The sequence below is a fragment of the Phaenicophaeus curvirostris genome, chromosome 21 (assembly GCF_032191515.1).
Source record: "Phaenicophaeus curvirostris isolate KB17595 chromosome 21, BPBGC_Pcur_1.0, whole genome shotgun sequence".
In the NCBI taxonomy this organism is placed as follows: domain Eukaryota; kingdom Metazoa; phylum Chordata; class Aves; order Cuculiformes; family Cuculidae; genus Phaenicophaeus; species Phaenicophaeus curvirostris.
In genome coordinates this window covers 8,725,715-8,738,392 of record NC_091412.1, presented here as the reverse complement: position 1 = coordinate 8,738,392, position 12,678 = coordinate 8,725,715, and the positions used below count along the sequence as shown (strand labels likewise).

General features: G+C 50.0%; 1 protein-coding gene across 6 annotated transcripts in view; it reads left to right on the top strand.

Annotated features, from left to right (window-relative positions):
• Positions 1 to 12,678, top strand: part of RPH3AL (rabphilin 3A like (without C2 domains)) — a 45,707-nt gene that overhangs the window by 23,562 nt on the left and 9,467 nt on the right. For all 6 annotated transcript variants that reach the window (XM_069874296.1, XM_069874294.1, XM_069874293.1 and 3 more), the window contains 3 exons: positions 4,785 to 4,959; positions 11,700 to 11,813; positions 12,171 to 12,353. In XM_069874296.1, coding sequence (XP_069730397.1) covers positions 4,785 to 4,959; positions 11,700 to 11,813; positions 12,171 to 12,353 — 472 coding nt within the window. The remainder of the gene's footprint in view (positions 1 to 4,784; positions 4,960 to 11,699; positions 11,814 to 12,170; positions 12,354 to 12,678) is intronic.

Genomic DNA, 12,678 nt, shown 5'->3' with positions numbered 1-12,678 from the left:
TTGGTTTATCACAATAAACCATGCAGAGGAAGAAGATTACTGCGCTGGAAGAATGGAGTTGTCTCCTCCCCTTTTGCCCCCAGGGCTTCCCTTTTCACATATACATTCATATCATTTTGAACATTATAAGCCAACAAGCCAACGTAGCCCAGGGTTGTTCCTGCCTGGCATGATGATTTCTTGGCAAAATCCCATACTGATGGAGGGGAGTGTTTATTTTGGGTGACTCTGGATTGAATCGAAGTGATGTGCACCTGTTTGCAATTCAAATAACTCATCAATAGCCTGCCATATTATTTTGGGGGGTGGTAGCAAATGGTTAGACTCAAAATAGTGTCCTCTAGAATAGAGCCACGGGGAAAAAAGAGGCCTGATTGAGAGGGGAATGATAAATCATTGAAGGCTGGCAACCATTGCAGCTTGAGAAACGATGGGGTCAGAGGTGCGATAGATTTTGCTATTCCAGAAACAAAGCTCCGAACAGCAATTTCACTGCCTTTTAATTTTCTTCATCCTCGAGTGCTGGATGTGGGAGTTGACAACAGATTGCTGTAAATAATGTAATTGGAAATCTCTGTGTTATGGAAAAGCAGATGAATGCAAATAACGAAGCTGAAGAGCGCTTGCTCTTTCTCTCTGCCAGTGGTTTGCAGCGTGCCAGAGCCACGGTGGGGAGCTGGGACAAAGTGAGCCTGTGGGCATGGGCTGCGTGAGGGCAATGGCAACGAAGTCGTCCCGGGGTGGTTGCGTTTGCAGGTGCCTTTCTCTTCATGAAGCATTGTAGCCCCTGAGAACCTGCTCCCTGCCTTTCGGCTGCTGGGAGATGGAGCCAATAATGGTGGTGTCAGCATGGAATGTGAAGGTAGCTGTTTGCCTTTGCACAGCCCAGCGCGGGGTCCTGCAAAGGCGTGGGGCTGCAGAATGAGAACAGCTATTGTGTGGCAAAGAGGAGGTGGTAGTGGAAAATGTGGCTTTGCAGCTGAGACCCTTTCAAAGCGTCTCTGTGGGACTCGTGGCTTGGTGAGGTGAACTCCAGGAGGGCTGCAAGAGTTTTTTATGATTCCTTCAGCTGTGACCATTTCCCTTCATCAGCAAATCCTAATGATTTCTCTGTTTAGGAGCTTGTTTTAGCACTTGTGTGTTCAGAGAAGGAGAAAGAGGAGGGTGAAATTTGAGCAGTAGCGTGCATTTCACCAGGGCCCAGTGATTTTCCGTTAGGTCCCATTTACAGGCTGCACTTGAATGTGCTAGATGAAAATACGCATCTGCTTCTGACTGTCTCATCCTGTAGCTGTAATGATGGCTTGATGCAACTTTAATAGGAATATTATCAGTGTTATAAAAGGCATTGAGCTCTCTGGACTTGTCGTGGCCATGGCTGTTAAATTGGTTTGAAGTAATAAAAAGAGTCTGCTGCTAATGTAGCTCTTCTCCCCTGTGTCCTCCCCCACTTTGCTTTAGGGTAGCTGAGGTGTCAGGGGAAGCAGAAGAACCGGAGCCTGAAGGATGTCAATATTTAACGTGGATTTTGGTTGTGTTTGGTTGAGGTAGTTTGAGTGCAGTGGGCAGGGGACGTGGTGTGGCTGCTCTGTCCTGAGCCACAAGGTGAGCCACCTTGTCCTGACCTGCAATAATGCAGGTACTGATCTTTACTGCCTTCTGTCAAGCGCTCGGAGTGAGGGATGATCAAATGTTACTTAAAATTGGGTTGTTGGAAGAGACTGGCAGGATCTGGCTGTCCCTCTTGCTGATGAAATTCCAGCTCTACCCAAACACAGGCTGCCATGGCGGGAGGATTTCATCTAGCATCTCAACGGGACTGGTAGGAGCAAAACTCTTTTCTCCTTGGAAGAGCAAACTGCTAATGAACCGTTTTATTCTTGAATCACTGTATAAATTTATTAATTTAAAATCAAGCTAGAACTTTGCTGTCCGGCCACTCTTATGATCAATAAAGCTTCCATCAATAGCAGTCAGCAACATCGATTTGTTTTGATGCATGGGTGCTAAAACTAACCTGTGTGCCCATGTGCAGAGCACGATGTGAACCACAGTCGTTTTGGATGGGGCACGCTGCTAACCTGGAGGAGCAGAGGTATAAATGCAGGGGAGAGCATCTTGCTGCAGCTATTTGCAAGCTCATCTCAAAACTTTCAGTACTGCTATAATGAGACCAAACTCTATTAGAACCAATTTAAAGTGAATATATGTGCATAGAATCAATTTTATACTAGCATTACTACATCAGAGCTGGCTGTATTATATCATTAACTTGTTGTATAACTGGACTTGCTTTGGGGTAGTGAGGAATCTGGGGATGACCAGCCTTTTCTTACAGCAGTCCTTGCTGTGTCTGATTGGTTTTACGGTGTGCCTAAATTGTAGTTTGCCTGAAGATGATAGGTCTCTTCAGTGCTTCAAATTCAATTACTGATGTTGCAAAGTCTGTTCAGAGAACAACTGTTAGAAAGAATTGCTTCCTCCCAGCACTCTGTGCGGTGAAGCTACCCGTTGCACAGCAGGGGATGGACAGCCTGCCCCCCTCAAGGCATGGCACTGATTGGGGTGCAAATCCTTGTTCTGCCTGCTCTGTCCTGCGTGTGCAGCAGCTCCCAAGGCTTCCTTCCTTGCCGAGAAAAGGGAGATGGGGCTTGCCCAGCCTGCAGCTCCTACGTCATATATGTTTATCTGAATTGCAGTGGGGTAAGATCCATGTAGAACCATCTATCCCACATTTAAAAAGTATACTGCGTTTCCCAATTCCGGGGATTGCAGGGATAGAAGAGCACATTCCTCCAGGGTCTCTGTGGTGCACTGATGAGTGCTGTTGTACAAACTGTACCAAATGCTGTGCAATCCCTGTGTGCTAGCAGAGGGGACAGAAGGAGCTGTGTCAGCTTGTGCCTCGGCTGGCTGGGTCACTCTCTTGGCTGTTTGTGCTGTGGTGAGGGAGCTGATAGGGTGTCCTGCCTGCCAAGGCCCCCCCTCCGTAGAAGAAGAACTTGCAGTCTTCTCTCCTTTGAGGAACTGGCTTCCCAGCTTTTCACTTGGATACCAGCCTTACCACCTCACTGGGCTGCTAACCAGCAGAAAAACAGTGGTGTAATTGCAGGGTGCTCTCATCTCGTTTCTAAATCCTGCTGTGGTGCACACGAGCTTCTGTCTTGCACTCTGGTGTGTGCTGCGTCACAGTGGTGCTCTGCTTTCTTCTGCTGGGTGCTCTTCTTTTAAAAAGCCTGTTCCCAGGTTGTCCCATGAATTCAGACCATCTTCTTTTGTCTTCCAAGACCCAAACCCCAGATTTTTAGCTCTCTGTGTTGCTGGCTCTGGACAAGGAAAGGGGCAGCCTGCTGAGCAATCTCCTCCCCTCAGTGAAATGATGATGATGGTGTCCTGGTTTTTGTGCCTGCATGAGAAGGACTTCTCATAAGTGCCAGGTGTTGTCACTGCCCTCGGCTTTGATTAAGCCCTAAATGCAGATTGCAAATGTATTGCTGTAATTAGGGATATCTGCATTTGCACCCATTGCCATCATGGTGATACTATATGCAAAGTGCTTTGGGAACTTGGAGTAGGAGCACTGATGATCGCTTTCACTCTGAACAGAAGTGCGACATTTCTAACCCCTGCATTAAATAGAAAATGATATTTTTACTCTATTAACTTATTTTTGCCCTGGCTGTCTCATTAGCTCATTATTAGATTGCCTGAAGGCAGAAAAGAATTAGATAGGTTTTTAGAGACCATGTCTTCTTGTCTGAGCTGCCATCCTTTTCCCTTCCTCTGCCTCACAGCTGGCTTTATATTAAATATACTTACAGACATCTTTCATCATAAGCTGCATTAAAACTAAATTGGAGAGTAGAGGGTGTTTGTACAGGAGATATTACAGTTTAGCACTCGCAGTCTGTTTCCTGCTGCAAATTCAGGTTATTTGAGTGTCGTTCTTTTCATCTGGGGTTTTCGAGCACGCTCGTTAAATGGTCTGCCTTAGCCTGAATTGCTCTGTGAAATGAAGACCAGGGCTGTGCCATTCGGTACCATCGGAGACAGCGTTTCTGCTGTCCTGGCACTGCTACCCACATCCCCCAGCTGCTATTGGTCTTCGACTGTCTCAGAAGTGACGTGAGCCAGGCTGAGGGACCTGGCCCAGGAGGAGAGATTTGTCAGGACCTGCTGCCCCTCCACCCGGTGCAAGACTTCTTTTACTTTAAGCAGAGCATGTGCTGTTGCCGTTACCACCTGTGGCATGTGCCTGCTCTTTCCAGGAAGCTCTTCTTTTTGTGGATTCCCAACAGGAAAGCAACAGATGCAAAATCTGAATTGGCTGCTGCTTAGTGCAGGCCAGGGAATTTCATCCCAGTATCCTTGTAGTAAGTTTGCGAATGGGCATTTAGCTCAAGCATGGCATGAGAGAAACATCTAGTCTTGACCTGGAGAATGCAAGAAGCTCCCTGATTTGCACAATCACCCTGTGGTGCTCCTTCCGTCCGTGCCTGTTGCTCACTCAGATTTGTGCATTTTTAGTGGTTGAACGGGAGTGGAGATGAAACTGAGTTGATGTTTTTGGGGAGGGATTTGGGATGCTGTGGTAGTGCCAGTGCAGGGAAACTGGTGGGCTCTGTGAGCTGGAAGGTAATGTATCTGCAGGCCGTGTTTGAGTGGGGTTGAGGTAGCTCAGGGCAGGTGGCTGGGCTGTGCCTGCTGGGAGCTCATGTGGTGTTGGTTGTGCGGTCTTGCTGTTAAAAATCAGGCTTAAGATGTTGTGTCTCCATCTCCAACAGGTTTGGAAGCGGTCTGGTGCCTGGTTCTACAAAGGGCTGCCCAAGTACATCACACCTTTGAAGAGCAGCAGCAAATCCAGTGAGCTGCCCTCACCACCGTGGCAAAGTGAGCCAGCCCTGCCGGAGGCAGAGAGTGTCGGAACCAGCCGATCTTTCACCTGGGCCAGAGGAAAAGGTTGGTTGTGTGCTTCGTGCCCAGGAAATGTCCAGGGAGGTGGGGGAGAAGGGCCTGCTGTTGCTAGCAGGATTCAGCTAATAGGGAAGGCTCTCTGTTAGAAGCAAGGGAGAGACAACAGGATGGGGAGTGTTTCCCATGCAGTGGTGGATTTTATTTGCTATAGGATGTTTTTTAGGTTTCATTGTTATTTAAGTGCACATTGGTGGCTCAGACTAGCCCAAGTCCGCTGGGACTCCACATCCTTCAGTCCACCCTTGCTTTCCTCCATTCCCTGTAGCCCCCACTTTTGCTGGGACTGCCAAGGGAGGGATGAGCTGTGAAGCAGCTGCTTGTCTGCAGCTACAGCCCAAGGAGTTCCTCCTGCTGGACTGTCTAGGATGGTGCCAGCAACGGACGTTGTGCAGCCAAGGCTGGTCTCCTATCCTCATTCTTTGGGACTTCTTGCTTCTGCTGCTCCACAGAGCACCACTGGGCAGATACCTCAAACCACTCTGAGCTGGTTAGAAATTACACCCCCCAGCATCTCCTAGGGGTCTTCCCAGGGCATGGACCAAGTGGGCAGAGATACTTTTCTAAAGTCAGTGGGCAGAAATGAGCTGATGCTGTGTCTTTTTGTGCCTGAACCCCCTCAGCAAGTGAGACGAGCAAAGGTGAAGATCCCTCCCTAGGCCTTGAGGAGGAGGCTGAGATTTGCAGCATGAAACACTCAGGGCTAAGTTGTTCTTTAAATGTGTCTTGAGGCAGCTGTTGATTAACTTAGCCCTTTGCAGGGCTGGGGCCAGAGCACTGACAAGCCTGAAGGTTATTAGCTTCAGCACTTGCATCCATGTTCTTTGAGGTAGGCCTTGATTGAAGTAGACCATCGTATCACTGGAGCTTCTCGGATCACTGCTGTGTCAGATCCCATTCACAGTGCTCCCTTTTAGAGCTTTTTTCTCCCTTTCTTCCACCTGCCCACCCTGTTCTTGCTTGTATGCCTGCTCCCGTGCAGTGCCTAGAGCCAGCTGGGGAAACAGCAGTTTGGCATTGAGGAGCTAAGCACTCAGGGTGATTAGCACAGCAGCGGATGGATGCTGCAGAATTAAAACTGCTGCCAGTCTGCTTCGATTTCTCTTCATTTCTTTCTGGTGTGGATTAGCAGAGCTGTCTGGCCTCTCTCCCCTTCTGTCTTTTGCTATTAGATCCCCTCAGTTGGAGAAGACGTCTTCAGCATACCAGCAGCACACACTCTTCCACATCAAGATGAATCTTATCAGTACTGCAGGGGGAAATAACCTTTTAATAGAGAGGACTCGGGAGAGTTGGGTTTACAAGCCTTCTCTTCAGTCCCCAGCTAGGAGAGCACTCCCAACCCTACTGTAACTTTTGTAATTAAAGACAAATGAAATCACCAGTTGACAGTTGTGCTTCCCTCCTAGAGACATTTGGAAGGAGTTGTCTTAGCAAATGAACTGATTGGTGAGGTGGTTTCTGTTCACATGTTTCATAAAACATTACAAGTCAAAGATGTTGAGCCTAGACTTGGCCTGCTTTATAGTTCAGCTTTTTAGGTGAATTTTGTTTTGGGGGAAGGCTTCCCCTAAGTACTGGCAAGAGCAGCAGAGGAACAGGTGGAGGACAGCAAAGTGGCCTTTGCTGAGTTTTGGTGTGGATGGTGAGCTGCCTTTCTTTCTGTGCTGGGATCTCTGCCTGGCTGCTGTATTTTCTGGTGCTTTCTTTCCTTGTTGCCCTTCTCTGTTAGTTCGCCTATCCTCTGGACAGCTTTCAGTGGGCAATGCAGGCTGTAATTCATCTCTGAAGCTGGGAGCTTGTACATCTCACCACTCCATTTAACTCTTTTTCACCTGCCAGTGCTGGTACTTCTGCTGTTTGTTATCTGAAACCCCTGTAATTTGCAGGGCAGCTGCCTTTCCCTACGGAGGTGATGTCGCTGTGATATTGCTGGCATGAATCTATGACTGGGCTTGGACTGAGCTTTACGAGGCTGTGGCTGACAAGGCAGCCTGCCTTACCTCTGCCTGGCTGATAGCATTTGTCAGCTCACGCCTCGTACACCCTCATCTGAACATGTCCTTTCGGCACTGAGTCAAGCCCTTTTGCTTGTTTGGCAGGATGTTCTCGAGAACGAGCCCTGGCATTTAACATGCCTGACTCAGGCAGGCAGCTCTCCTTGGGGTTTCCGTTATCTTGGCTAACCCCACCGCTCGCTTCACGAGTCGCTGAAGGAGCCATCTCTCAACTATTAAGGGACTCAAGTTAGATGGGACCAGCAGAGGTGCAGCCCCAGAAAACACTGAGAGAGGACCTAAAGTTGTCCCTTCAACACTCTATGCTATGAGCTGCCTTTCAGCAGGGATGGGGCAAGACTCAGGTGTCCTTTTTCACCCTCAAAGGAGGGGATCAGTGCCACGCCAGGGGAACTGGCTGCTCCGGCTGTGGCTGCTGTCGGAGGGTGGGAAGGCCGCGGGACTGCAGGAACATGCCTTTTGGAAGAAAAGCCAAACCTACCAGGAAGAAGTTTTATTTTTACACACCCATTATTTCTCTTGCGCACACCGACACTGGGATTTGCCATTGCCTTTAGTTTTTCTGTAATAAACAAGCAGTTGCCATGGGAACCCTGCTATTAGTTAAGGCACAAATGTATTGTCATGGGGAGAATAGCAGTAATATTTCTTGTGCTGGGGAGCAGCTCTGCTCCATGTGGTGGAATGTGGGTGGGTTTCTCCACTGGGTCAGGCGGGTTGGGGCAGTCAGGGGGTGGGGAGCGATAAGCAGCAGGGTTTTCCTTCCTCTGAACTCTGAGTTCTGCAGGAAAAAAATGAAAAGCAACTGAGTGGAAAAAGAAGTGTGATCCCTGAGCTATTGCACTATTTGACATGAGGGCTGCCTGCTGCTCTGTGCCGTCTCTGGTTGTTTCTCCCATTGCAATGTGCTCCAGGCCTGTTGCCAAGCAATGCAGTGTGCTGGGCTCGGTGCTGTCAGAGGCACAGGAGCAGCAGCTGGGCAGGGCAGCGGGTTTGTCCAGTGTCTGTGTGCTGGAGGCCAAATCCCTGAGTGATGGAGCGTAGAGGAGTGTGCTGGGGCATGTCAAGTGCTTTGCAGACCATTGAGGGGTCATCTGTCTTGTCTACAAGTTTGGGCAATGCTGATGCTGCACGTGCTGCTTCCGAAGGGGAGAGCAGTTGGATCTAGTCCCCTCCTTCTGCTTGGGGATGTCCTTGTGACTGGGGGCAGTGCTAGGCACGATCTAGCACGGGAACTGCACTCAGTGAGATAGTTTGTTTGTAGTAAAACTCTTCGTTTCCAACCCTTTCATCTGCAGTGACTGGGAGCTGTCAGCCTCCCTGCTCCCCAGAGGCTGTGTTTGCGAAGGCTGATGATATGGGTGCTGCAGGCGAGCTGTGTGCCCCAGGGCTTGTGCTCTGTCCGCTCATCCAGCGCATCTTTGCTGTGCTGGGCATGTGTGGCTGCTCAGAGCTGTTGCTGCAGGATGCCCATGTGTACCCATGCGCTTTTTCTGTATTTTTGGCAGCTGCAAGAAATGCTAAGCTTTGTGTGTGAAGGAACTGAGCTCTGCCCTGCGATGGGCAGTGGGAGGGAGCACGGCTGGCTCTCACCATTGCAGGTGAGCCCGTGCCAAACGCACGCACTTAATATTACAGCTCAACTCCAGCCAGTTTCTCCTTTCACCTTGGCCTCGGCACAGCCTCCCCATATCCGTGGCTGCTGGGATTCAGTGCAGCCCAGCAGCCTTTCACTGTTCCCTGTGGCTGCCAGTGCCACAAGGCTCTGGTACCTCTGGCTAGGAGGTTGAACTGTGTGTTGGAGGGATTGCAGGCTCTGGCAGCAGCCGTGGGGATTCGGGCCCTCGATGCGTGACCCATTCCCTGTGGGAATACTGCTTTTCTTGCAAGTTTTATCTCAGCATATTTTTTTTATGAGCTTCTTCTCAGTCAGCTGGAGATGGAGAGGGATAAATCTGTTACGTTCTCTGAAAGTACAGCCGTCCAACGACTCTTATTGATATATCAGCAACTGCTGGAACGCCAGATTTACATCTTTTGAGCTCTGGAAAGTGCCAGCAGAAGATTTGGGAGCTTTGGGAGAAAAATTACCTTAAAGGGAAACATTGGTGCAGTGGGTAAAATACACTCTGATTGGCAGCAGAGGAAATGAGAGCAGGCAGGGCTGCTCCTGCGGTGTGAGTGCCTTCATGTCATTACAATTTTCCTCCTCTTGTGCTGGTCCTCTCTGAACTGCTGAATGGCAGAAGCGAAGGCAGCTAAAGTCACCTCCACTGATTGACTGGGGCCTTCCCCAAGTAAATGCTGACTTCCAGCATTTTTAAAGGAGTCGTGGAGGAAGGAGCTGTTCTAAAGTGATGGATTTTATGAATGCAGGAGGCCAAAAAAGGATGGTGACCAAGTGGGACAGGAGTGCATTTGCTGAGGAAATTGGGCAATGGGACTGTCAGAATGATTCTCACAGCTGAGATTTGGATTTGGTAGCAAAGAGCCTGGTATGTATGGGTTGTTATTAATGGTATTTGTCTATTGTCCCTCACCTCTCCCAGGGAGCTGTGGGAAAGTAGTGAAGCTGTCTTTAAGGCAGCAAGGCCAAAGCCAAACCTTTGCTTTGGGAACGCTTAGCCATATGTGCAGCTCCCCTGCTTGTTAGCGGGTCTTTGCTCTCTGCTTGGCTCAGCACCCCATCTCCTTTCTCCACAGGTGAGAAATCCAATTTCTGCTGGTTCTGGCAGAGCAGGAGAGGAAGGGCCAGCCCTGGGCAGGCTGTGTGCCCAGGGGAAGGTTGTGCGGGAGCGAGGAGGGTGCCTGGCAGCCTCTGCCCAGCGCTTCCCAGCAGCACACTGTGCATGGGGAGCTGCCCGCCAGAGCGATTCCAATATGACTTCGCAATAACACCAGCAGCCAGCTTTAATATCCTCAAGAGATGTTAACTGAAGCACTGCTTCAGGTATTAATTTTTTTTAATAACACACTTTGCGTAGTACAAATCGCTGCCTGAATACAGGAGCTTCTGCAGAGATCCTTGCCAGAAATGCTTGACAGCTTGTCCTCGCCTGTGTGAGGGGAAGGAAACCCATCCTTGTGCCCTGGGCAGCCTTAAAGGGTTTGTAGCTCTGCAAACCACATCATCAATTATAGCGCTGATGCAGAGAGGTGAGCTGACAGCTCGCTTTGTTGCCACCTTGTACCACTGCACCCACATCCCTCCTGTGCCTGGCACCACCGTAAGGCTGGGCGCTACAGGTAACCCAGTGCAAAAGCAAAAGGGTTTGTTCAGTAGCAGAAGAGAGAGCTCATTTCTTATGTGATTGTGAGCTTATAAATGCATTCTGATGAATATTAAGAAATAGAGACTTCCTTTTTCTACATTAAAGGCTGTAGGCTGCAGTGTTGCCTTCTCTACGTCCTACATGAGCCAATATTGTACTTTCCACCAGGAATTACGACGCACTGTTTGAAATGGCTTATGAGCTGCCAGGATCACTGGTATCTGCCTTGATCAGGTGGAGAGATGCTGTAGGTGCAATCCCTCAAAGAAAAGACAGCTGTTTTCCTGTGACCTTCCTCGTCAGCCTCATAACTTCTGTTCTGAGATCAGGCCATTAGAAAAACCCAGGAGATGGAAAAACACCTTTCTCATTTTACCCAGAGCAGCTGGCAGTGGAGTTATCTTTTACACTGGTATAAGCAGGAGAGGTACTTGCATAATTGCATGGAAAAATGGAAATAATCTGCCTACTTGGGAAGTCGTATCTGGCAAAATGAAGCTTTTTCAGCTCTTGTGGAAACTATGGAGGACGGAAAGCAGCAGGATTAGGGCCGGGATCGAGGGCAAGAAAAAAGAAGGAAGAAAAGCAACCTTGAAATGGGCGAATAGTCTGCTTGAGGAAGAGGAACGACACTTGCCTTTTAAGCCTTGGGGGCATAGTAGTAATATAGTTCTGGGTAGTGTGCTGATAGGGATGAGTGTCTGCTGAATGGACGATGAGCTAATAAGGCTGGTTCTTCATGTAACCGCTGCAGGGTTTTTTATTTGATGTCCTCAGTATTTATCTGGCATTTTCCTCGTAGATCCTCAGAGCTTCCATAGAGGCCCTCCTGCACTTGAAATGCAGCTTGGAGGAAGCCAACCCCTCTCCCTGCATTACTCAAATGTGGCTGCTCTTGCAGTGGCTCCAGGACCCCTCCACCTACAGCTGAGCAGGAGCCAGCTTCACACCCCTCAGCACTCAGCATGTTGCTCCCACGTGAGAGACAACAAACAGCAGGAGGCTGGGGCTCGCTCGCTTGCCAGTGTGGGGCTCAGCGGGAGCAGAGCCTGGCTTTCCAGATGACGTGGGGCTCTTGACTTTGCAGCAGGGAGCTTTGGGTAAGCAAAGCACAGTGTAGGAGCAGGATGATCCTCCTGGTCCCAGTCAGGTTTGGAAGAGAAATACTGGTGAGGCATGCATCTGCTGGCACCACTGGAGTGTGTGCAATAGAGTTATAAATCATCTGTGAAAAGTAAGAGCACATCATGTTTGAGAGGAAGAGTGAACAGATGTGGGGGAGCTGCAGGTAGGGCTCCTTTTGGAAAGGGAGAACGTGATCAGCGAGTCAGCATTTGTTCAAGTTTTATTTGGATCTATCTGGCACCCTGTGTGGTAAGTGTTATGAACATTGTGAATAACAGTCTCTCTCCTCTCCTCCCCCCAACCTTTTCTGCAGTGGTTTCTAGTGACAGTGAGAGCGACTCAGAGTTCACTTCCTCCAGCCTGGATGACAAGCCTTTACCTGCAGGGTCAAAGGGCTCGCAAGGCAGAAAGCACCGAGCAGGACTGGGTGAGGAGTTGCTTTTCCCTGTGGCTGGAGGCTGAGAAGTGTGAAGGGCTTGAACGTTTGGCTTTTGGTGCTGTGGGTTTTGACTTAGCCGCTTGCCTGCCGTACACAGTGCAGCCTGCTGGCTTTAGCTCTTGTCCTCGCTGTTGGGAGCTGCTCTTGGCTGCCTGGCAGCAAATTTCTGGCCGTCTCCTCACTCCTGGCTTTATAGCACTGGAATCACCAGTCCTGTTTTGGGAGCGGAGCATGGGAACCGGGTTCCTGGCTTGGGGCGGGGAGGCTGATGCCCTCTGGGGGTCTTGGCCCAGCATCCACACCCACTTCTCGATTCTATAGCAGATCTCTGTTGTGTCCCTGCAGCACCCATCGGGGAACCCAGGCAGGCTGCGGGCCGGACGCTGAGGAGCACCCGCTTGCCTGCCCTCTCGGGGAGCCACAGCAGCCTGGGCAGTGAGCAGGGAGCTGCCCTCAGCGCCACAGAGAGCTCCCAGAGCGACCAGCCAGCAGAGGGGCGCGACAGTGATGTTGGCAGCAGAGTCCCTGGTAAGCTGAACCTCCTCTCTGAGCAGATCCGTGTGTTTGGAGCTGACTTCTCTGGAAGCACAGCTTTCTTGGAGGCACACCTGCTAAATCTGCATCCTGGAACACCTTTCCCTGCTGCTTTTCTTGTGTCGGATGCTGTCACTGCATTACAGCTCACTGCTTCCCTCTTCCCCACGTGCAGAATCTATTCTGCAACATGAGTAATCGTCTTGGGTGGGTGCTGCCTACACCTACCTCCGAGAGCAGCCGGAGCCTGGGTCTGTCCCCCTGCAAAGGCCCAGAGCTCCTGTCTGCCCTTCAGAGACAGCAGAATGCATCGAGTTTT